The sequence below is a fragment of the Triturus cristatus genome, chromosome 5_1, assembly GCF_964204655.1.
Source record: "Triturus cristatus chromosome 5_1, aTriCri1.1, whole genome shotgun sequence".
NCBI lineage: Eukaryota > Metazoa > Chordata > Amphibia > Caudata > Salamandridae > Triturus > Triturus cristatus.
The window spans coordinates 416,594,530-416,616,858 of NC_140587.1; the positions used below are offsets into that span (position 1 = coordinate 416,594,530).

At 51.9% G+C, this 22,329-nt stretch overlaps 1 protein-coding gene across 3 annotated transcripts in view; it reads right to left on the reverse strand.

The window, feature by feature from the left end:
• SPAG1 (sperm associated antigen 1) overlaps positions 1–22,329 on the reverse strand; it is a 1,022,992-nt gene that overhangs the window by 428,816 nt on the left and 571,847 nt on the right. For all 3 annotated transcript variants that reach the window (XM_085605177.1, XM_085605176.1, XM_085605178.1), the window contains 2 exons: positions 2,191–2,586; positions 1,730–1,829 (listed from right to left, as the gene is read on the reverse strand). In XM_085605177.1, coding sequence (XP_085461303.1) covers positions 1,730–1,829; positions 2,191–2,586 — 496 coding nt within the window. The remainder of the gene's footprint in view (positions 1–1,729; positions 1,830–2,190; positions 2,587–22,329) is intronic.

A 22,329-nucleotide genomic window follows, 5' to 3' on the forward strand; every position in this document is an offset into this window, starting at 1 on the left:
TGATCCGGGCGGGGAAACCGGTTACAGCCCTGGAAAAAAAATATATACCTATGACACATTTAAACAAGCAAGGGATTAAAACTATCATGCATTTAAGCAACCAAGCAACTCTCTACAGGGCGGTGCAGGATAAGTTCATTATCCCCACAACCTGACCTGCCCCCAGGAAATTGTTGGAAAAACTTAGGGTGGTGTTTGGAGGATTCTTACACGATCCCCAAGCACCCCCCAGAAAATGTTCGAAACAAATTAGGCCGCACTGCATTTTACACCCCAATTTTTCAAATATGTTGACTCTAATTCTATGGGTTTTATAGGCAGGGACGCTAATAAAATATTCAATCACTTCAGAGGCTGCCAGTGTCCTACAGAAGCATTTCTAATGAATAGCAAATCATATATATGTGGTCTGGATCATACGGTTAATCAATTAGTATGAATCATAGGAAGAGGCCAGAGGTGAAACATCTACCCTTGGTGGTGCATGCTTTCATTAAGAAGATTATAAATGTTTGATTTGCAACAGGAGCAATCTATACGAATGTGTGTTATACAAACTATCAAAGAGTGTGCTCTTGCAGGCTACACAGGAGCACCGAGGAGGAACCCAATAGGATTTAAAAAAACAGCAAGCAAAAACCCTGTGACCTTTGGAACACCACCAATTTCGATTTACTGTGCCATGACATAACGTCCATCATTGTAACTGTGCCAATAAACAGTCAATTAATATTCAAGAAGATAGGATTTAGGCCCAGGCTCGTCATGTCAAGAAAACGTGGCTATGCCACGAACTACTCCCTTTTTTTAACCCGGTTAGTTTTCCCATTTAAAAAACAGAAGATCACAACGACTGCACCAAGTTGTCAACTCACATTTCCCCAAAACCAGAATGCCACATTGCAGTCTGACACGGTTTTAGTTTCAAATGCATACCTGAATGACAATGCATACCAGTGACGTCATCAGTGAACGACTATGTTCTTCTGGAAAAGTGAGTGCCAGCATACTGCTACTATTAAACTCAAACCGAATGTCATTCATGTGCATCAGCAAAGTAAGCTAACTGAACTAAATGATAAACATTTTCACTCTATTTTGCAACTAATCCATATATATATATACATACACACACACACACACACTATTCTGGTCATGTATTTCTAAAAGTGTCTGACAGGGTGTTGTATGTCCACAAATACAGAGAGGCTAGTAACGTAACATGACTGCCCCCCCCCCCCCCCTCCGAGGCCTGTGTTCTAATGTAGTCAAAACTGGAGTAATCATGAGAAAACTGGTGTAATGCTGAGAAATGATTGTGTGTTCTATGTCTTAGTGAAATTATTTCCTATAGTGAATACATTCATATACACTATGCCAGTTCTTAAAAACGCAATGCTAGGTTATTGGCATTCCATATCCCCAGTCTCCTTGACGGCAAACCCTGGCAGCACTTGCAAACAGGATAACCCAAAGACTGAACACTAAGTGAAAGGAATGCAGCAAGCATCTTCACAGCACTCCTGTTGCCAGGCAGGCAAGTGAGGCAACAAAAACCAGCACCGAGAGCACATCCACAGTCTTAAACATATTTCTGGCATGATCACTACCATAATTCGTATTCTTTTTCAGATGAATTTGGCATGCGCATCCTCGGAGTTTATTGTGGGTTGGAAGTCCCAAAGGCAGATCTAGTAGGGAGACTGGGGAGGGCCTCGCTGTATCTTACCTGGTGCAGTCATCAATGCAGGACCCGCAGTTGCCATCCTTCAAGTAGCACGCCGCTCTATTGGAGTACAGGATGCTCAGCTCTTCCGGGATTGCCGCTCCTGAAAGGATTTATAATTCATTGCGTTAAAATTAATTGGCCGAGCCCGTGTAACCAGACGCGAGCGCGGAATGCATTTTCCGAGTATTACTGCAGCGAGGCAGCCTGCTGATGAAGCAGAGTCCTCGAGGACCGGAGATAACTCAGTACCCGGGCACCCCAGAGGTTGTGCAGCGCCCTCAGCACTGACCGCTAGATTACAGCACACACATGCCACCATTCTGCTCGCACACCTCATTCTCCAAGACACTGAGTCACGGAGAAGGAATTCGCACTGTCATTTCCTGACAAGGAGGGGGAGTTCTGCACACTGCTGTCAGCCAGTCCCGTCAGAGCACAGTGTGGAAGGGAAGCATACTCACCGGTGCTTTCCAGGCTCTCGATGGCCTCCGAGTACTTGGCCACCGCCTCTCCGAACTGGCCGTGCTGGAAGAGCTCATTGCCCTGGCTCTTGAGGGTCGCCGCGCTGGGAGGCAGCCGGCTGGCGGGGCCGTTCGCAGCCACCCCTGCACCTGGAGAGGCGCTCCTCAGCTCTGTCCGCCCGGGGCCGGCGCTCCTCGCAATGTCAGCCTCCTTTTGCCGGTTGCCTTTGTTCCCAGGCGACGGCCTACTGTTCCCTTTGCCGAGCTCGCTCTCTGCCTCCTCCCTCGGTCTCCTGGCCGGCGACTCCTCTTCTCGGCCGGGAAACTTTTTCTGCGCGTTGCCCATTGCACTCCTCCTCTGCTCTGCGGTCTCTCCTCCCACGGGCACTCCGGCTTCTACAAGGAAGTTGAGCAGCTCAGTTAGTACCCGCATCATCAGGAGGAACCAATGCAGCGACGGGGAGGGGGAAGCAGCAGGCAAGACCTGGCCGAGAAACCTTCAGAGCCGAACAAACATAAATCTGCCGTGGGGACATTGATTATTACACAAGAGACGCCCTGCGCCCCAGCAGCCCGGCCGTTTTATGTTTAGGGGGAGGTGCACGCCTCGGACGGCTGCTTCCCCAACTCCGGAGCGCAGAGAGCACCCCTTGGGGGAGTAATCGGAAGGTGCGTTATACAACCCTCCCACTTAACCCTCTGGGGCTTTAAGTGCACGTGAAACAAGCACTCATTCAACTGCTGCAGCAGCATAGAATGGACGCAAAGAAACACTGTATTTCTGTCAAGAAATCACCAACTTAAATGCTACAGAGTGAACTTATCAACATACACAATACGTTCAGGTATTAAAAAAGCACAATACCGCTGGACAACATACTTCTGAAGTGACGTTGTGCCACAGTTGCAAACACGAAGACGCTTAATTATCTGCTAACATATCAGAGTCTGCCACTGGCTGTCGGGGTCACTGATCATTCTGAGGTGTTTAGATATGTTAGTGCATAAACATATTTAGTTCACGAACCCTTCACATTTGAAATGACATTTTATTCTCATACGACACCTTTCCGTTTCCTGAGCCCAATCCTCATTTATATGTTCACTCATGCCAAGGATATCCATTCCAAAGTGAGGCACTGACTGTATGCTCTCGATAGCACACACTGATAAGCAAAGTTTCGCCTCCAAGCAAGGTCAGATCACGTCAGTGGTAAATGAAGTAAATAAGCACTGGCATTAAAAGCACGAGATCAATAGAAAATAAAGGTAGGACAATGAATAAAAGCGATTCGAGATATCATAGGCACAGAGCGCTTTTTCTACGGACTGATTCGTTTAAATTTCAATTAAGATGACATTAATTCAAAGTCACACATTGTATATTAATAATCGCATATTCATAAATTACAGTATTACACATTCCTTAGGCAGGCAGTCCCCTGAAGAAAAGACAACAGCAGAAGTACACTCAAATAAAGTGAGCGTGGTCTAAAAATGCACTCTATAAACAAGTGTGCATATCAATTAATTAAAAAAAATGGCATGGAAAGATATATATATATATATATATATATATATATTCACTTAAAAAACCATAGGTGTTTCACACATGTTATAGTTAGGTGGATATTTCACTCCTAAAAAACCAATGAAATTCCCCCGTTATAGTTAGTTGAGATAACTATAACTCGCTCGCCCGCAATCCTCTGCTCATGACGTCACATATTACATCACTCATGACATGGTCAGTGGCATCACTCATGACATCATCCTTGTGATAGAGTGGCGGTCGCGCGAGTTATAGTTATCTCAACTAACTGTAACGGGGGAATTTCATTGTTTTTTTACGAGTGAAATATCCACCTAACTATAACATGTGTGAAACCTATGTTTTTTTAAGTGAATTTGCAAGGTTTTTTAAATGCTAATTCCTAACTATAACGTGTGTGAAACCTATGGTTTTTTCAGTGAATTTGTACGGTTTTTTAAATGCTAAGTTATGTATGTATTATTATTTTTTTTATATATTTATTTGACAATAAACTACGTATTAAAAAAATGTTTTTTTGGGGGTTTTTCACCGTGCGCGCACCCCCGCGATTTAAAAAAAAAAAGATTAAAAAAAAAAATTCTGCCTTCGGGGTCCTTCAGGGACCCCCTGACAAAGGCTAGGGGATCAGGAACTCTCTACCCTGCCCCCTTTTCACGTTCGCCACCTTCCTTATTCACTCTCGCACTGAAAACAAACAAAATGGCGGCCAACACTTCCTGATTTTGACCGATTCGAAAGTTGACTAACATGTAACCACCAATCAGAATTACGCTCGCGCACGTTAGGGTGCTTGCACGGTGCACGCACGGTGCGCGGCTATAGATATGTATGTGCTTTTAACTGCAATTTTCTCAGGAACTACTGAACAGATTGACTCCATATATGCAAAAGGCACATCCCTGAGCTGAGGACTACCTCTCTGCCAAATTTCAAGTAATTCTGTTCTGCCGTTCGGGCTGTACCTTGGACTAAAGGTCCCTATGGAAAATTGCATGGGGAAAACGCGTTTTGGGACCCCCCTTTTTTCTCAGCCCCCGCTTGACGAATCCCCCCGAGACTTTCAGGGTAGGAGCGGAGCGCCCCACCTATTTTGAAAATTTCGCGAGGATGCGTCAACCGGCGCCAAAGTTACTCCAAATAGAATGTTGCGGATTTCCTATGGAAACACGGTTCTAACTATAACTATCTACTGGCGACCGCCAGTAGAAAATATATATATATATATATATATATATATATATATATATATATATATATATATATATATATATATATATATATATTTTTTTTTTCCCTTTGGTCTACCAGCTCGGACAATGACGCATCAATCCTTGCAAGGTTTGAATATTGTGCAGAGCACCTCAAAACGCATTTGGATAGCACTCTGTAAGGTACCTGCAAGCGAAGGAGAAACATATTTGCAAGGGCAGAATATCCCATTATTGTGCCAACATCTGAATGCTAACCAGGCAATTTTAAAGGAGCCATGTTCTTTGAATAAGGGCCAATGTAAGAATATCTGTGCTAATGCGACCAGATTATGTGTACGAAGGCCTAAAGTTAGACGGAAACTGCATTGTGGGCTAGCTGGAGTCTACCTACAAAGAGCCCAAAAGGCTTACATTATATGAAGATAAATTATTTATATTGTGGAACAGGACTTACAGGGATTAAGAGCATGGAGCATGATCACGAAGGAGGAAAAATGTTCTTTAAACGCTTTGAGATACGGCTTAGAGCGACACTTGACCCTTGTTTAGGCAGTTCGCTCCCCACACCACGCAGCTCCACCTGTTTGCGCCCGTCTCCCACGCCCGCTGCTGCAGAGTATTTCGAGTGCTCAAGGCCCCTCTGGACTGCCGCTGGTATTTGTTGTTGACTGTGTTGCTGGTATTTGTTTTTGACTGTGTTACATTTTAATGTAATTGTACCCTAATTGTATTGTATTTTCACTGCCCTTTCCCTCCGCTCCGTTTTGCCATCCCTTCTCCCGCCGCTGCGTCTCCTGCGGCCCCGCCCCCTGCTCCCATTCGTTGTTTTCCCACCCTCCTCCCAGCTGCTCCTCCCTCCCTCCTCCCTACATATGGCGGCCACGCGCAGCGGGAGCTCCGCTGGCGCACCAGAGGCAAGCCCGTGTGCGCCCATCCGCACTTGGACCGCGCCCAGCGCCAGAACCCCTGGCCCCCGCGAACGCCACAACGCCAGACTCCGCTACAACGCCAGCACCCTCCACACACTCAACACCGGCCGAGACCGCAACTGCTTCCAGGCCGCCCCGAAACGCACCCACGGACCCTTCTCCTGCCGCACCTGCAGCTTCACCTGCGACAGAGCCACCAAATCTTCAAGGACAGAACTCAACCACCTCCGCTGCATACTCCTCAACACCCGCTCCACACGCAAACACGCCATCGAACTATGGGACCTGCTCGACACCCCCGCCCCAGACGTCGCCTTTCTGACCGAGACATGGTGGCATGACGCCTCGGCTCCCGACATCGCCATTGGCATCCCGGACGGCTACAAAATCGCCCGCAGAGACCGCACCAACGTAATCGGAGGAGGAATAGCTGTCGTCCACCCTCAATGTCTCCACCCACTCAGACGACACCCTCAGCACCGCCGAACACCTGCACTTCCGGATCCACACCGACCCCAACACCACCCTCAGAGGAACCCTCGTCTACAGACCCCCGGACCCCGGCCACAGTTCAGCGACGCCATCGCCGACCTCGTCAGCACCCACGCTCTCACCTCCACGGACTACATCCTCCTCGGGGACCTGAACTTCCACCTCGAGAACAACAACAACGCCAACTCCACCACCCTGATCGCCAACCTCGGCTTCAGACAACTCGTCACCGATCCCACCCACGCCGCCGGCCACACGCTTGACCCCATCTTCTCCACAAGCAACCACGTCTCCTTCGTCCACACCACCGAACTCCACTGGACCGATCATCGCTGCATCCAATTCACCTACAACAAGACCACAACGCACCACCACGCCCAACAGCTGCCCCGTCGCTGCCGGAGCAAAGTCACCGAGGGCCAGCTGGCCGCCACCCTCGCCCTGAACCCACCCACCGAACCCACCGACCCAGACGCCACCGCCCGCAACCTCCGACAGTGGATCAACGACTGCGCCAACACCCTCGCCCGCTCAAGAAACCCTCCAACAGCTGCACCAGCAAGAAAGCCACCTGGTTCACCGAAGAACTCCAGACCTCCAAACACACCTGCAGGAAGCTGCAGAAGAAGTGGATCCATGAACAAACAGCGGACAGCCACGCAGCCCATAAGGATGCCACCCGCAGACACCACCACCTCATTAGACTCGCCAAGAGATCTGCCTTCAAAACCCGCCTGGACAACAACGCACACGACAACAAAGATCTCTTCAGCATCGTGAAAGAACTCTCCAACCCCAGCGCCAACGCCAATGACATCCTGCCCTCACAAGAACTCAGCGACTCGCTGGCTACCTTCTTCCACCACAAGATCACCGACATCCACAACAGCTTCAACACACCGACCACCCCGACAACTCCAGACCCCACCGCACCTGCGTACCCCACCTCGATCTCCGCTTCCCAGCAGAGTGGTCGCTCCCCCTGTGACTGTGGTATCGTACTTGCAGCGCTTTGCCTCTACCGACTGCCAGCTGTGTGCTCTGACCGCCGCTTTGCCCAATTACATATTTAATTGCCAGCGCTAGTTGCATTGTCTTATATTTGCCAACTTTATTCCATTACTTGCAGCGCTTTGCCTTTACCGACTGCCAGCTGTGTGCTCTGACCGCCGCTCTGCCCAATTATATGTTTAATTGCCAGCGTTAGTTGCATTGTCTTATATTTGCCAACTTTATTCCTGTTTTTGCACTCTCCCCCAAGCGTTCTCGGCGTTCAGACCCCTCCGCCTCCATTTTGTTGATTGTTGTCCTCCGTAGCCCGCCCCGCCTCCCAGCTGAGACGCCCTCCCACAGACAACAAACAGCGCTCTAGTACCTGGAAGCGCCGTGACTCGATCTCCGCTTCCCAGCAGAGTGGTCGCTCCCCCTGTGACTGTGGTATCGTACTTGCAGCGCTTTGCCTCTACCGACTGCCAGCTGTGTGCTCTGACCGCCGCTTTGCCCAATTACATATTTAATTGCCAGCGCTAGTTGCATTGTCTCATATTTGCCAACTTTATTCCTGTTTTTGCATTCTCCCCCAAGCGTTCTCGGCGTTCAGACCCCTCCGCCTCCATTTTGTTGATTGTTGTCCTCCGTAGCCCGCCCCGCCTCCCAGCTGAGACGCCCTCGCCCCTCCCCCTCCACTCTCCATATATGACAGTAGTTCCCACGCGCAGCGTTTACGCGCAGCGCCCGCGCCCAACCCGCGCCGAAGGTGCGCCAAAGGTGCGCCCGTCTACGCCCGTCCGCGCCTGGACCGCGCCCAGCGCCAGACCCCCTGCCCCTCGCGCTGCCCAGCCCTCCCGCATTACCTACGATGCCGCCACCCTCCTAGCCCTCAACCCCGGTCGCGCCCCGAACTGCGTCCAAGCCGCCCCTGGACAAACCCATGGACCTTTCGCCTGCTACTCCTGCAAATTCAGCGGCACCAACAACATCTCCGTCACGACCACACCACTGACTCCCGAACCCAACCACCTACAATGCATCCTTCTCAACACCCGATCAGTCCACAGGCACGCCATTGACCTATGGAATCTACTAGACACCATTTCTCCAGACGTCGCCTTCCTCACAGAAACATGGATGAATGCTTCCTCCGCACCAGACATCACCATTGCCATCCCGGAAGACTATAAGATCACTCGCAAAGACCGTACCAGCCACACAGGAGGAGGAATCGCTATCGTCCATAAGAAATCAATCCGCATCTCAACCAGCTCTGACGCCAACCTCGCCAATTCCGAACACCTTCACTTCCAAATCCACATCGACCCCAAAACCACACTCAGAGGCACCCTCCTCTACAGACCACCAGGACCCCGCGCGAAATTCAGTGAAGACATCACGGACTTCATCACTCCACACGCGCTCCCTTCCAAAGAATACATCCTTCTGGGAGACCTCAACTTTCACCTTGAAAAGAGCAACGACCGCAACACCACCACCCTCCTGGACAACCTCGCCAACCTCGGACTTAAACAACTGGTCACTTCCCCCACCAACATCGCAGGTCACACACTCGACCCCATCTTCACCTCCAGCAATCATGTCTCCTTCAGCCACACTGCGGATCTCCTCTGGACTGACCACAGCTGCGTTCACTTCACCTACAACAAGCCCAAACCCACCAACCACCTCCAACCAACTCTGCAAAGAAACTGGAACAAAATCACCACCGACCAGATCTCTTCGCTCCTTCTAAACACCCCAACCCACTCCTGGGACCCAAACCTAGCCGTCGCCAACTTCACCCAATGGTTAGCCAACACCGCCGACACCTTAGCACCACTGAAAAAACGTCACAGCAAACCTGGCAACAAGAAGGCCTCATGGTTCAACGATGACCTTAAGAAGTCCAAGAAACTCTGCCGCACCCTTGAAAAAGCGTGGAAAAAAGACCCAACCACCAGCACCAAGGACGCCTTCAAAAACGCCACCCGCACTCACCACCAACTAATCCGAAAGGCCAAGAAAACAGCATTCAAGGATCGACTTGACAACAACGCCCACAACAGCAAGGAACTTTTCAACATCGTCAAGGAGTTTTCCAATCCCTCGGCCAACTCCAACGACATCACCCCCTCTCAAGCCCTCTGCGACTCCCTAGCCTCATTCTTCCACAACAAGATTGCAGACATCCACAACAGCTTCGACAACCAACCCGGAGCCCAACCCACCCAACCACATGCTGAACACTCCACCCCCGTGAACACCCTTAACGACTGGAACCCAATCTCCACTGAGGACACCATCCGCTTGATGAACTCCATCCACTCAGGATCCCCCACAGACCCATGTCCTCACCACATCTTCAACAAAGCAGACTCCGTCATAGCACCGCACCTCCGAGACGTCATCAACTGCTCCTTCAACTCCGCCACCTTTCCGGAAAACTGGAAACACGCTGAACTCACCGCCCTTCTGAAAAAACCAACAGCGGACCCCACCGAACTCAAAAATTACCGCCCCATCTCGCTCCTTCCATTCCCGGCCAAAGTCATCGAGAAAGCTGTCAACATCCAGCTCGCCGCTTTCCTCGAAGCCAACAAATCCCTCGACTCCTCACAATCAGGCTTCCGAGCAAAACACAGCACTGAGACCGCCCTCATCGCAGCAACAGACGACATTCGAACTCTACTGGACAATGGAGACACAGTCGCCCTCATCCTCCTCGACCTCTCTGCAGCATTCGACACAGTCTGCCACAGCACCCTTTTACAACGCCTCAGCAACATCGGAATACACGGAAAAGCACTTGGATGGATCACCTCGTTCCTCACCGGAAGAACCCAGAGAGTCCGCCTCCCACCATTCAAGTCCGAGGCCACCGAAGTCATCTGTGGCGTACCACAAGGTTCCTCTCTCAGCCCCACCCTCTTCAACGTATACATGAGCCCCCTCGCGACCATCGCCCGCCAACACAACCTCAACATCATCTCTTACGCGGATGACACTCAACTGATCCTTTCCCTCACCAAGGACCCCAGCACCGCCAAATCTAACCTACACGAAGGAATGAAAGAAGTTGCTGAATGGATGAAACTCAGCCGTCTGAAACTGAACTCAGATAAAACAGAAGTCCTCATCCTAGGTACATCCCCCTCTGCATGGGACGACTCTAGGTGGCCGGAAGCCCTTGGAAAAGCACCCATCCCGACAGACCACGCACGGAATCTAGGCGTTATCCTGGATTCTTCACTTTCAATGAACAGACAAGTCAGCGCCGTATCCTCATCCTGCTTCAACATTCTTCGCATGCTCAAAAAAACTTTTCGCTGGATCCCCACCGAAACCAGGAAAACAGTCACCCATGCTCTGGTCACGAGCCGACTGGACTACGGAAACACCCTCTACGCAGGCACTACCGCTAAACTCCAAAAGAAACTCCAACGAATCCAAAACGCCTCAGCCAGAATCATATTAGACATCCCACGCAACGAACACATCTCTGGTCACCTGAAAGACCTCCACTGGCTACCCGTCAATAAGAGAATCACTTTCCGACTGCTAACCCACGCACACAAATCACTCTACGACATCGGACCAGAATGCCCCAACTCAAGACTGTCCTTCTACACCCCCTCCCGCCAGCTACGCTCCTCCAGCCAAGCCCTCGCCACTGTACCTCGCATCAACAAGACCACAATGGGAGGTAGATCCTTCTCTTACCTGGCTGCTAAAACATGGAACTCACTCCCCACCCACCTTCGCCTTACCCAGAACCACCTAGCTTTCAGAAAGCAACTTAAAACGTGGATATTTGACAAGTAATCCTCCTCCCCCCCCTTAGCGCCTGAGACCCTCTGGGTATGTAGTGCGCTATATAAATTCTCTGACTTGACTTGACTTGACCCGCATCCACAACCTGACCTCTTGGACCAACATCAACGATGACGAAACCCGCAAGAACACAAACTCCATCCACTCAGGATCACCGTCAGACCCCTGTCCTCACCACATATTCAACAAAGCCGACGCAGCCATCGCACCCCAACTTCGAAAAGTGATCAACACCTCCTTCGAGACAGCCACATTCCCTGAAAGCTGGAAGCACGCCGAGATCAACGCCCTCCTCAAGAAACCCAAGGCGGACCCCAAGGACCTCAAAAACTTCTGGCCCATCTCCCTGCTCCCGTTCCCGGCAAAGGTGATCGAGAAAATCGTCAACATGCAACTGACCCGATACCTCGAAGACAACAACATCCTGGACCCGTCCCAGTCCGGATTCCGGAGAAACCACAGCACTGAGACAGCCCTCATCGCCGCCACAGACGACATAGGGGCCCAACTGGACAACGGCGAAACATCGGCCCTCATCCTCCTGGACCTGTCAGCTGCCTTCGACACGGTCTGCCACCGCACACTAAAATCACGCCTCCAAGAAGCCGGAATCCAAGAGAAGGCCCTGGAACGGACCACATCTTTCCTCTCCGACAGAACCCAGAGCGTCCGCCTCCCCCCCTTCCGCTCCAAAGCCATCGTCCTCATCTGCGGCGTACCCCAAGGATCCTCTCTCAGCCCGACGCTGTTCAACATCTACATGGCCCCCCTCGCCCACGTCGTCTGCAAGTACGACCTCAGCATCATCTCCTACGCCGACGACACCCAGCTGATCCTCTCCCTCACCAAGGACCCACACACCGCCAAAACCAACCTCCACGAGGGAATGAAGGCCGTCGCTGAATGGATGAGGAACAGCCGACTGAAGCTGAACTCGGACAAGACAGAGGTCTTCATCCTCGGTTCCACCCCCTCAGCTTGGGACGACTCCTGGTGGCCGACCACGCTAGGAACAGCACCTACACCCACGGACCATGCACGCCACCTGGGTATCATCCTCGACTCCTCCCTCTCCATGTCGAAGCAGGTCAACGCCGTCTCCTCCTCCTGCTACAACACCCGCCACATGCTCCGCAGGATCTACAAGTGGATCCCCACCGAAACAAGAAGAACGGCGACCCAGGCCCTCGTCAGCAGCAGGTTGGACTACGGCAACGCACTCTACGCAGGTAACCCGACCAAACACCTGCGACGACTGCAACGTGTCTAAAACGGCTCCACCCGACTGATCCTCAACGTCCCTCGCCGCAGCCACATCACCCCCCACCTGAGAAACCTACACTGGCTCCCCGTCGAAAAGAGGATCACCTTCAAGCTACTCACCCACGCCCACAAGGCCCTCCACAACACCGGACCAGCCTGCCTCAACGACCGACTCAACTTCTACACTCCCACCCGCCAGCTCCGCTCAGCCAGACTCGCCCTCGCCGCTGTCCCCTGCATCCAACGAACGACCGCCGGCGGAAGATCCTTCTCCTTCCTTGCCGCCAAGACCTGGAACACCCTCCCTACCCACCTGCGGCAGACCCAGGACCTGCTCACCTTCAGAAGACTTCTCAAGACCTGGCTCTTCGAGCAGTAGCAGCAACCCCCTCCCCTCAGCGCCTTGAGACCCTCACGGGTATGTAGCGCACTTTACAGATACTATGATTGATTGATTGATTGATTGATGCTAGCACTAGGTTTACAATATGTTATTGTGTAATTTGCTGGAAAGTGCTTCAAATTCACCAATTAAAAATGTGATTCAATGACATTTTACGATATTCAATGCTTCATGTCACCACATTAGACATGCGTCCATCCCATAACCACCTATGAAGAAATCAGCATAAGAAGTAGCAAACCTTCAGCCCACTGGGGTTACCTACTTATGTACATAAACATCATCATTCAACATGAAAATGTACTAAAATGAATATAGTCATTTTCAGTATATTATTAAAGTAAGCCCGCAGAATACACTAATGAACAAGTTACTTACCTTCAGTAACGCCTTTTCTGGTAGAGACATGATCTAGCCTCAGATTCCTTACCTTTGCATTTCAGGAGCCAGACTGGAATCGGAAGAATTTTTTCTTCGAGCAATATTCATGCACGCTGGTAGGTGGCGTCGAACGCTGCCGCAGTACGTCGTTCGCGTTGTCTGCGCCATAGTGAAATCCGCGTCACCTATATATGCACTGTAGGAACATGGCTCGCTATATAGTGTACTAAAAAGAAGTACACGGTGCAGAGAGTTCAGTGGGTCCCCAATTGGTTTACAGAGGCTAAATTAGATAATACCAACAAACAAGTTACTTACCTTCGGTAACAATATATTTGTAAGAAACATTAGTTAGTTAGATACCTCACCTTAGAATATCCCCAGGCATCAGGCTGGATCCGGAAAGATTTTTCGTCAGCAATACCCTTGCGCGTCGCTAAGCGTTGTCTGCGGCTCCGCGTCAGTCGTCGTGATCGCCGGGATGACGTTGTCGGAGTACTTAGACGCCGCCCTCGCGCGCTGACGTCAGTTCTTGAACATAGCTTTCCGCGCCAGGAATGCAGAGCCATGCAAGAGACCGACACTGGTGCCAAAAATTCTAGGGCCCTGAAAGGGATGACCTCAACCCTAGATATCGGTTCGCAGAACGGGGAGGATGGGTGGGGCGGTGAGAAATCTAACTAACTAATGTTTCTTACAGATATATCGTTACCAAAGTAAGTTGTTCATCTGAAAGAAACACGATAGTTAGATTCCTCACCTTAGAATTGAAACCCCAGCAATACCAACCCCGGTGGTGGGTCTGCGAACCAAGATCACACCAGAAAGTCCTGGAGAACAGAATGGCCAAAGAAGCCGTCTCTCCGGACTTGGCTGTCCAGGCAGTAATGTTTGGCCAACATGTGCAGCGAGGCCCACGTTGCTGCCTGACAAATGTCCTGCAAGGGGACTCCCCGGCCCAGGGCAGTGGTCGCCGCTGTGGCCCGAGTGGAATGGGCCCTCAGCCCTACAGGAGGTTCCTTTTTAGCTAAGGAATAACAGGCCTTGATACACAAAACGACCCACCGAGAGATGGTTCGCTTGTGCACCGCCCGCCCCTTCTTAGCACCAAAGAGTTGGTCGTCCACCCGGAACGGTTTGGTGCGGTCCACATAGAAGGACAGCGCCCATTTTGGGTCCAGACGGTGGAGCGTCTCTTCCTCTTTCGAGGGATGCGGAGGCGGAAAGAAGGTGGGCAGTGTAACAGACTGTCCAATGTGAAAAGCAGTTACCACCTTAGGGAGAAAGGAAGGACGAGTCCTGAGAACAACTTTGTCCGGATGGACAGAAAGGAAAGGAGGCTTAGAAGAGAGAGCCTGGAGCTCACTCACCCTTCTAGCAGAGGTGATGGCAACCAGGAAAGCAGTCTTAAGAGCCAGAAGACAAAGGGGACAATTATGAAGTGGCTCAAAGGGAGTGCACATCAGATAAGTCAATACTAGATTCAAATCCCACTGAGGCATTACGAAAGGGACAGGAGGAAACATGTGAGTAATGTCCTTAAAGAATCGAGAAACAACAGGGGATTTGAAAAGAGAAGGCTGATCAGGAAGCCGTAAGAAAGCAGAAATTGCTGAAAGATATCCCTTGAGGGTGTCCAGAGAAGAGCCCTGCTGGGCCAGGGAAAGAAGAAAGAGGAGAACCTCAGAAAGAGGGGCGGAAAGGGGATCCACAGCCTTTGCTGTGCACCATGCCACAAATTTGTTCCACCTGCAGGCGTATACCGATTTTGTGGAGGGACGCCTGGCTGCCAGAATAACATTACAGACTTCAGGAGGCAAGTCAAATGGCATCAACTGCCGCCGCTCAATCTCCACGCATGGAGGTGGAGGCTGGACAGGTTCGGGTGGAGGACCGTCCCCTGCTGCTGCGACAGAAGGTCCTCCTGAAGAGGCAGTCGGATCGGGGGATCGAACGATAGACTGAGTAGCTCGGATACCAGTATCTTCGTGCCCAATCCGGAGCCACCACGATGACTTGGGCCCGGTCGCGCCTGATCTTCTTCAGCACTCTGGGCAGATGTGGTATAGGCGGAAAGGCGAACAACAGACCGCAACTCCACTCGCGACGAAAAGCGTCTCCGAGCGAGTGCCGCCTTGGAAACTCCAACGCGCAGAACTGCTGACATTGCGCGTTCTCTTCGGTGGCGAATAGATCTAACCAAGGCTCTCCCCACTGCCGAAAGAGACCTTGCGCCACGTCCGAGTTTAGACGCCATTCGTGATCCATCATGCACCGGTGGCTGAGTTCGTCTGCTCTGGCGTTCAGAGAGCCTGCCAGATGTTGAACCGCCAGGATGATGCCCTGATGTTCCAGCCATGTCCAGAGGCGCAGAGCCTCCTGACAAAGGGTCCACGACCCCACCCCGCCCTGTTTGTTGCAATACCACATGGCGGTGGTGTTGTCCGTGAACACCTGCACTACACTTCCCCGGACAGAGGGAAGGAATGCCTTCAGTGCAAGTCGGATCGCCCTCAGCTCCAGAAGGTTGATATGGAGCCGGGACTCCGCCAGAGACCAGAGACCTCTGATCTCCGCCTCTCCCATGTGGCCCCCCCATCCCAGGAGGGACGCATCCGTCACTACTACGTGCTCCGGATGCGGTAGGGAGAGGGATCTGCCACTGACCCAATCCGTGAGCCACCACTGCAATTGTCTTGCAGTGCCCTCCGAGATCAAGACATGGTCGGACAGGTTGCCCTGATGCTGGGCTCACTGAAACTTCAGGTCTCACTGCAGAGCCTGCATCCGCCATCTGGCGTGATGCACCAACAGGATGTAGGAGGTCATCAGACCCAGAAGCCGCAGCACCATCCTGACCGAAACCCGGGAACGAGGCCGAAAGATGGGAATCAGAGCCTGAATATCCGGGACCCGCTGTTCCGGAGGATAGACCAGGAACTGCGCTGAGTCCAGAACCGCTCCGATGAAGAGGAGCGTCTGGGAGGGACTCAGATGCGACTTCGGCACATTGATGGAGAACCCCAGCAAATGCAAGAGGTCGGCCGTAGTCTGGAGGTGGGAGACGACTGCCTGGGGCGAGCCCGCCTTCAACAACCAGTCGTCGAGATAGGGGAAGACTGGAACACCTAATCTGCGCAGGTGAGCTGCGACCACCGCCATCACTTTCGTGAACACCCGAGGGGCACTGGTGAGGTCGAAGGGGAGCACGGTAAACTGAAAGTGCTCTTGGCCTACCGTGAATCGCAGGTAACGCCGGTGGGCCGGCAGGACGGGGATGTGGAAATAAGCGTCCTGCAAGTCCAACGCTACCATCCAGTCTCCAGGGTCTAGGGCAGCCAGAACCTAAGCTAAGGTGAGCATTTTGAACTTCTCCTTCCGGAGGAAGGCGTAGGCGCTCCTGAGGTCCAAAATAGGGCGTAGGCCCCCTTTGCCCTTCTTGGGGACCAGAAAGTAGTGGGAGTAACATACCCTGACCTACTTCTGGGCCAGGAACGCACTCGATGGCCCCCTTGGCCAAGAGGGCCGTAACTTCCTCCTGCAGAAGTTGCAAGTGATCCCCCGACATGCAGTGGTACTGCGGTGGCATGGCTGGAGGGGTTGCCTCGAAGGGGAGGGAGTAGCCCCTTAGGACGATTTGCAGCATCCACCTGTCCGATGTGATGGTACGCCAGTGGAGCAGGTGATGGCGAACTCTGCCTCCCACTGGCGTGGAATGGGCCAGAAAGCACGGACTAGGAGGGCTTTGAGGCGGATGCTGCCGGGGTAGATGTGGACGGACCGGCTCGTTGTCCCCCTGCTCCGCCTCGGCGGATTCGACGTCCGCGACCGCGTTGAAGCTGGTTCTGCGGCCTGTGGCTAGACGGACGTGAGGGGGCGCCCCTTCCTTGGCCACAAAAGGGACGAAAAGCGGAAGTCTGCGGGCGCGGGGCCGAGAGGCCCAAGGACTTAGCCGTAGCCCTGGAGTCCTTAAAGCGCTCCAGCGCACTGTCCGCTTTGTTGCCAAAAAGCGACTGCCATCGAAGGGCATGTCCATGAGGGTGCTCTGGACATCTCCGGAGAAACTCGTGGACCTCAGCCAGGCGTGGCGATGAATCGCCACCGTGGTCGCCGAGCGGACGGGAAGGAGGTCTGGGGGGTAGAGTCCTGGATAACCAGGCTCTCGGGCGTGGTGTGCATCGACAGAAAACTGGGGTCGCCCGGTGCAGGGCGGTGGCTCCGGGCCACGTTCCGGTCCACAGGAGGAACTGTGGAGGGCTTGGACCAGGTGCCCTTCAGAACGTCAGTCAGTGCTTCATTGAACTGCAGCAGAGGTTCCGAGGAGCTTGCTGGCGGTTGAAGCACTTCAGTGCGGAGATTATTCCTCAGGGCCACAGCAGGCAGCTCCAGCCCAAGGGCTTTGGCTGCCTTGCGCAGCACCACAGAAAATGTAGCACCTTCCTCCGAAGCCACGGACGGAGGAGAGATGAAGCCAGTGTCAGGGGAGGTGTCAAGACCACTGGCATCCCCCAGTTCGTCTGCCCAGTCCTGAGATAACTGGCCCTGCCGGGGCCAGAGGGTCCTCAGACCCCTCCCAGTTGTCTCCGTCATCCGATTCCTGGTACACAGGTGGAACGATCGGAGCCGGGCGGAAGATGAACCTGTCACCCATCGGTGCCAGGCCCGGACCGGGACTAAACCGGGGAATGGCGTCGTCCGAAGACGGCGCCGGGGGCGGCACCGGAGGGGTGTTGAGGTCGACCGGCGCCGACCAGGATCCCGCGGGGGCCTGCGGCGTCGGGATCGGAGTCGACGACGGCGCCGGGGCCGGAGCCGCCGGCTCGCTAGGCCTCCCAGTCAAGCCTGTGGGGCCCGAAGGCGCGTCGGCAGACGTCGACGGCGGAGCCAGGCTCCTCATGTCCAAGAGGAAGACTCTGATCTCCGCCAGAGTCGCGTCAGACCCAGGGACCGGGGGGTATGGGGTCGGACGGGACTCCTGCGGCTCCGACGGAGCCACGCGGGTGGTGCCACCTGAACCCTCAGCCGAGTCTCGCGACCGGTGAGGGGAGCCAGAAGAGCGATGTCGACTTACCGGAGCGCGAAGACTTTGACCCCGACGAGCGGTGATGACTGCACCTCCGCGACCGGTCCCTCGACCTCCTCCTCGACCAGGTCCTTGAGCGGCGCGGATCCGACTGCCAGAAATCGAGCAGCTTGCGGGACCGCTCCCGCCTAGCCTTCGAAGTCAAGGCCCGGCAATCGAGGCACGACTCGGCATCGTGGTCGGCCCCAAGGCAATAGAGACACCGGCGGTGGTGATCCGTGACCGACATCAGTCGGTGACAGGCGTCACAAGCTTTGAAGCCAGGCATCCCTATCGGTCGACTGTAATGGAACCAAAAAAGTTTAGTCAAAAAGTGACTAAAAGGGTATGCTCTTCCCGGATCAGCGCTTACTGGCGCGGAAAAAAGAAGAACTGACGTCAGCGCACGAGGGCGGCGTCTAAGTACTCCGACGACGTCATCCTGGCGATCACGACACCGACGACGGATGCGGAGCCGCAGACGACGCCTAGCGACGCGCAAGGGTATTGCTGACGAAAAATCTTTCCGGATCCAGCCTGACGCCTGGGGATATTCTAAGGTGAGGAATCTAACTAACGTGTTTCTTTCAGATGCTCTCTTTTGTGGTAGTGTGGGTGAGCAATTAGGCTTATCAGAGTGTAGTGCTAAGCATTTGTGGACTCACAGAGGCAATAAATGAGACACACACTCAAAGAATAAATCCAAGACCAATTTAGAAACATAACACATCTTTTTATATATATATTTCAAACTCAAGAACTTCGTTCAAAGGTAAGTGCAGTTTTCAATAGAAATATTAACAGGTTAAGTAAAACGTTTAAAGCTGTGCATTTTTACTTGTAATGCAATCCTATGGGAGGAAAAGTCAAAGATGCTTAAAGGTAGGTACAGTTGGATTCAGGGGTTCATCTTCTGGAATCGAAATAGTAGTGGGCCGAGGTTCAAAGTACAACCAGCAGTTCTTCGGGAACTGACAGGGTTCTACCAGGAGCAGGGTGCTGGTGAGGCTAGTCGCTGGCGCTATGGAGAAGGCGGACCACCTGAAAAGAGGCTCCACAGGGGAACTTGCAGGCAAAACTGAGGGCTCTCAAACGGGGGCTCAGGTCGCAAGGGGTCTTGAAGCATGGGGGCACAGCCAGTTCGACGGCACCCAAGCCAGGTGGTTCGGGAGCAGAGTGGACTGGTTGGCTAGGCTAGGGTGCGCAAAGATGCACCTCACTGTCGGGGATAAACATCTGGCAGTAGCATAATAAAAGCAGCTGGGTCACCCTCGAAGTGGGTCTCATTGATGCTGATGTCCCTTGACAGCGGCTTGGCCCTGGTGCAGTGAGTAGCTGGACTGGACACTCACTGTTAGTGTTTGGTGCAGGGCATCCGGTATCCCGGGGTTGGTGTTGCACGGCTCTAGTTATTCCTGGTGTTTTCAAACTTGGTGGGGAGACAGATATGATCTTCCAGAGCACGAGTACCTTCTATACGGCATTGGTCGGGCTGGTGAGCTGCAAGGCAGTGGACCGGACACTGCTCGTCGGTGCCTGCAGACTGCAGGGGAGTAGCTCCTCTATTCAAAGGGAAACTGTCAGTGGTTTTTGAAGTGCTGGCAGGCTACCAAGGCTTTGGTAGTTCTCTAGCTCGCAGGACGAGTCACTCTATCGTGACTGTCGAGAGAGGGTTGAGCTCGGCAGGGTTTCACACCAAAGTTCAATGCTCTGCTGCAGTTCTTGCAAGGCAGTGACTCTTTTTTGTCCTTCTTCTGTTAATCCATCGACTCTGAGTTCTTGGGTTCAAGGGTGCCACCTAAATACTCAATTTAGGGGAGTGACAGGGGAGTGACAGGTAGCAACCAATGAGGCTACCTACCTTTATGGTGTCCACATCCGCTAGATGACCACTTCCTGTGGGAAGTAGGCATTTCCATGGCCCTAGAAGGCTACTTTCATCCAAAACAACATGGAGGAATCTGAAAGGTGGGGTCCACATCAGCTGGCCCGCCCTAGGGGTGGTGCTGGCTGAATGTGGGCACATTTCCTAATATTGCTAGTTTTCCCGCCTGTCTTGCTGCCAAAAAGTTGGGTCAGTACAGGGGGTTAGGCACCTTCATTATCTGTAGAGGTCACATAACAGAGGTGACAGGGCCTTTGAAGCTTCCCGCTCTGAAATGCCCATCTTGCACGGAGGAGGTGTGAACTCCTATACCTAGAGCAGGCTGTGTTCCTGTCCTCCAAGAGCGAAGGGTCTCACCTCAGAAGGTCAGAAACCCATCTATGGTGGCTGACTGGTCGAGAGCAGTCAGTCAACACACTAGTAGTTGGTAGGTTTTCAGGGGGCACCTCTGAGGTGCCCTCTGCGTGCATTTCTAAATAATTTCTGCATTGGCATCAGTGTGGGTTATTAAGATGAGATGTTTGGTACCAAACACCTTGGGGTACAGTGGAGCCATCAAGTAGCTGGGGGAACTTGTAATGATGAGTGTCCAACTAATGTACTGGTTATGGCTTCCCTGTGCACTGGTAATATCTAAAGGTGAACTTACATCTCAGCGGGGCATATCCACTCTCACAGATATGCCCGCACATAGGTATAGGCCCTAGTAACTCCATGTTTAAATTTAATAACAGTCCTAGTTTAGGGGTAACTGTAAAGCATGCAAGGATAACATCCCAGTACTATCAGCATTGTAGAATCACGTTTCCACAGTTGTAAACACACCGAAAAAATAATACTTGCTACTAAAAAACATCCCAGGATAATCAGTGCAGGCAAAATATGTTTCATATTATGCTACCCAGTGTTCATCTGCAATTCAACTGACGTGCATCACCATCAAATTAGATCAAAGTAGAGCAACCTACTTTAAGCATATAAACAAACAAATTCTCCCAACAATCAATTAAACATCACCCCATTACCATCCTTCGTGTGCAAAATCCTTCTCCCCCAAACAATTACAACCTATATAATTCTCGAAATGTATTGGGTTAAGTTGTTGAGATCGAGATACATTCTGTAATAAATCAAGGAATGTAAGACAGTGGATTGTAATATTGTGTCAACACCCAGACGTCAATAAAGCATGGATGATTTGAATACTCATGTTTCAACTTGTTTAAATTGGAGAAAAAATTGATTGAAATAAGTGGACTAAATAATGGATAAGATTGGTTATATAATCGAGGACTGCTGTTAAATTTAAACATGACGTTACTAGAGCTGATGAGTCCGGCTGTGAGGCTGTGCACCCTGTATCTGTTAAACTACCCGGTTTATAAGCGTTTCACACAGGGATGGGTGCCACGTCAACTCTACGGTTTTCTCTGCACCAGGACATGCAGACTGCAATGGCAGTTTGCATGAGCTCGGTGAGGGGTCCCTTAGGGTGGGGTGGCACAATTTGAGACTGCAGCACTGGTTGTGCCCCCCTGGGTGTAATGCAAGTAAAATGAGACCCCCAGCCTTCAATTTGCAGACTGGAAGAGCAGTTTAAACTGATAGCCCGACTTTGTCATTTCAAGTAATGGCAAAGCCAGATTTCCCCCTGCTATATGCTTAAGTATCCCTTTTGGCAGGCCTAGCGAGTCCTAAGGCAGGGTGCAACATATCTTATGGGCAGAACATTTATTTGACATGTTCTTATAATAAAATCGCAAAACTGCTCTTTTTGTTATGGAAACGTTTTACTATTGAAAGGCTTGGTCGCCCCATTGACAAGTACAGAGGATACTGACCCCTGAGCTGTGCTAACTCTGGAATGGTGCAACAAAGTGGGTCATACAAGGTAGCAAATAACTCATTACATTAAGCCGGACTTGATTCTCAGGCCGAAATTAATGTAACATGTTGTAGTGTGCAACTTTAGCAAAGTTGCCAATTTGGTGCCTTTGGTGCTTCGTGCCCAAACTGTTGCACACTGGTTCCTGTCCTGGAGACAGCTTTTAGCCCTCCTGGGGAGATGTGCTAATGACTCACAGTAAAATATACCATGGGGGTCTGCTTTGTAAAGAAACATCACCTCCCTCAG